At 52.7% G+C, this 2,204-nt stretch overlaps 1 protein-coding gene across 1 annotated transcript in view; it reads right to left on the bottom strand.

Moving 5' to 3' along the window:
- The window catches only part of LOC105310257 (echinoderm microtubule-associated protein-like 2), a 10,254-nt gene that overhangs the window by 3,750 nt on the left and 4,300 nt on the right, over positions 1 to 2,204 (bottom strand). The window contains exons 4-6 of the mRNA XM_023526640.1: positions 786 to 859; positions 427 to 515; positions 3 to 199 (exon numbers count right to left, since the gene is read on the bottom strand). Coding sequence (XP_023382408.1) covers positions 3 to 199; positions 427 to 515; positions 786 to 859 — 360 coding nt within the window. The remainder of the gene's footprint in view (positions 1 to 2; positions 200 to 426; positions 516 to 785; positions 860 to 2,204) is intronic.

Here is a 2,204-nt window from a genome sequence, read left to right as displayed (position 1 = left end):
CAGTTGAGTGCTGAAGCTGTGCTCCTTTGAGGTAGAAAATTGGTTAATTCTGCACCCCCTGGACGGGTGGTGGCGCGGGCTGGGGGCCATTGCCCACTCACCGAGCACTTGCCCAGGCGGCTGACCTTGCGGCCGCCTTGGTCCACCGTGTACACGTACACCAAGTTGTCGTGGGAGCCCACGGCCAGGTACGCCCCGTCTGGGGGAGGGGGAGGGGGGCTATGAGGAGACACCCAGGCTCCGCCCCCTCCGCAGAGTCAGCCCCCCACTATCCCTGACTCCTCGACAGTCCCAAGCTCCACGCCCACTACAGTCCTAGACCACCCCCAGGCCTGGCCACACAAGTGTCACCCCATCCCCCTGCCAATAACTCTGAGCCTCAGTTCCCAAGCCTTGCCTTGCAAGGTCCCAAGCCCTGCCCCTTACCTGGGGAGAAGCTGACCACTGAGATCTGTTCATTGCCATCTGTATGGATAGCCACCAGGTCATGAGTCTCTGTGTCCAGCAGCAGCCATCTTTAAGGAGGAGGCATAGGGGGTGGGGGGGAAGGAGAGGTGAGCTGATCTGGTAGGAGCTGGGCAATCTGTGGGGCCTGAGGGAGGGAGTCCAGAAGAAATTTGGAGAGAGACTGACTCCCGAGGAATGCTGGGAGGTCAAGTCTTGGTAAACAGTTGGTACCTACTTAACATTCTCTGTGGACTCTGGGGCAGGAGAGGGGCAGGAGTCAAGGGATAGTTCAGGGGAGGAGCGGAGCAGCCCTTCCCAAATGCCCAGTTCAGCTTTACCTGCCAGTCACTGTGCCCACAGCCAGGACAGAGCCACTGGGGTGGAAGCCAGCAGAGCGGGCGGGGTCCTGAGAAGGGAAAGAGGCAGGGCTTGGAGCTGGGGTCCCCTGTCCATCTGGCCATTCCCCTGAGCCAAGTATCAGCCTGGCACGAAGGCCCTCACCTCCGTCTGCTGCCCTCCAGGAACCCACTGCTCCAGACACTCTAGAAACCATTCCCCTTTCCTTTAACAGAAAACGTCCCTCCTGTCACCGTGGACTCTGGATCCTTTTTCACTCTTGTTCTAAATCCCCACAGCTTAATTCATCCAAGATGATTTCCTATGGCGATTTTCTAGAGTGAGGCTATTGGGACAAAGGATATCTATATTTTTTAAGTCTTTTGACATAGAATGCCAATTTGCTTTCCATAAAGGTATGTGGACTCATCAGTAGGTGTGTCTGAATGCCTGTTTCCTGACATGTTTATCTAATGCTCGGCACTGGATATTATCATTTTTAATTTGGGTGGTGCATTTGGTTGGTTCGCAGGCAGTAGAGCACTATGGAATAAGACCTAGGTTCAAACCGTGGCTCTGACACTTCCTAGCTTTGACATCAAATAATTTTCCCTGTCATAGCCTCGGTCGCCTTATCTGGCAAATGGAGACAAACTTTCCAGGATTATTATAAGCAAGGTGTAAAGTCCTTAGAATGGCAAACTGGTAAGTAAGATGGCCCGCAGGACACATCATAATAAAGGTCAGCTATGGTTATCATTTCCCTGTGAGGACGGATGACTGATTTTACCTTCCTGAGCCTGCTTCTTAGTGGGGATCCGTCACCCTACTCCCTTGAGGAGACTGGCCGTGGGGGGGAGAAGTTACAAAGACGATGTGCGTGAGGTGCAAAGCCAGTTCCTCCGGGTGTGGTCAACAGACCACTAGAATCAGAATAACCTGAGAGAGTTTGTTACAAACTGCATATTCCTGGTTCCGGACTCAGACCTCCTGAATCAAGACTCTTTGTGGTTGGGGCTCAGGATTCTGTGTTTTTAACAACTCCCAGGTGATTCTGATGCCCTGGCAAGCTGGAGGACTACTGTGCTGAACGCAGGGCCCGGTGTACGGTAGCTGCTCAATTAAGCAGCCAGGATGAGGATTATTAAATGTGCTCTAACAATTTCCAGGGCACACCATCCCTGATTCAAAGAAGTTCAAAGGCCATCAAGAGTTCCAGGGACAGACATAATCCTGGATTCCTGGAGCAAAGCCTCAAAGGGTGGTGTGGGGGATATGATGGACTGACCTTGTAGTGGACGATACTGCATAGGCGGGGGAGCTTAACAACTACACTGCCCAGCATCCCTTGCAGCTACGATTCCACTGTGATTTGGGTCTGACGATAAGTTGCATTTTTGTGGGTTCTAGAAGGCAAAAGG

The sequence above is a fragment of the Pteropus vampyrus genome, unplaced genomic scaffold (assembly GCF_000151845.1).
Source record: "Pteropus vampyrus isolate Shadow unplaced genomic scaffold, Pvam_2.0 Scaffold1666, whole genome shotgun sequence".
Lineage (NCBI taxonomy): Eukaryota > Metazoa > Chordata > Mammalia > Chiroptera > Pteropodidae > Pteropus > Pteropus vampyrus.
This window is presented reverse-complemented; position numbering and strand designations above follow the sequence as displayed.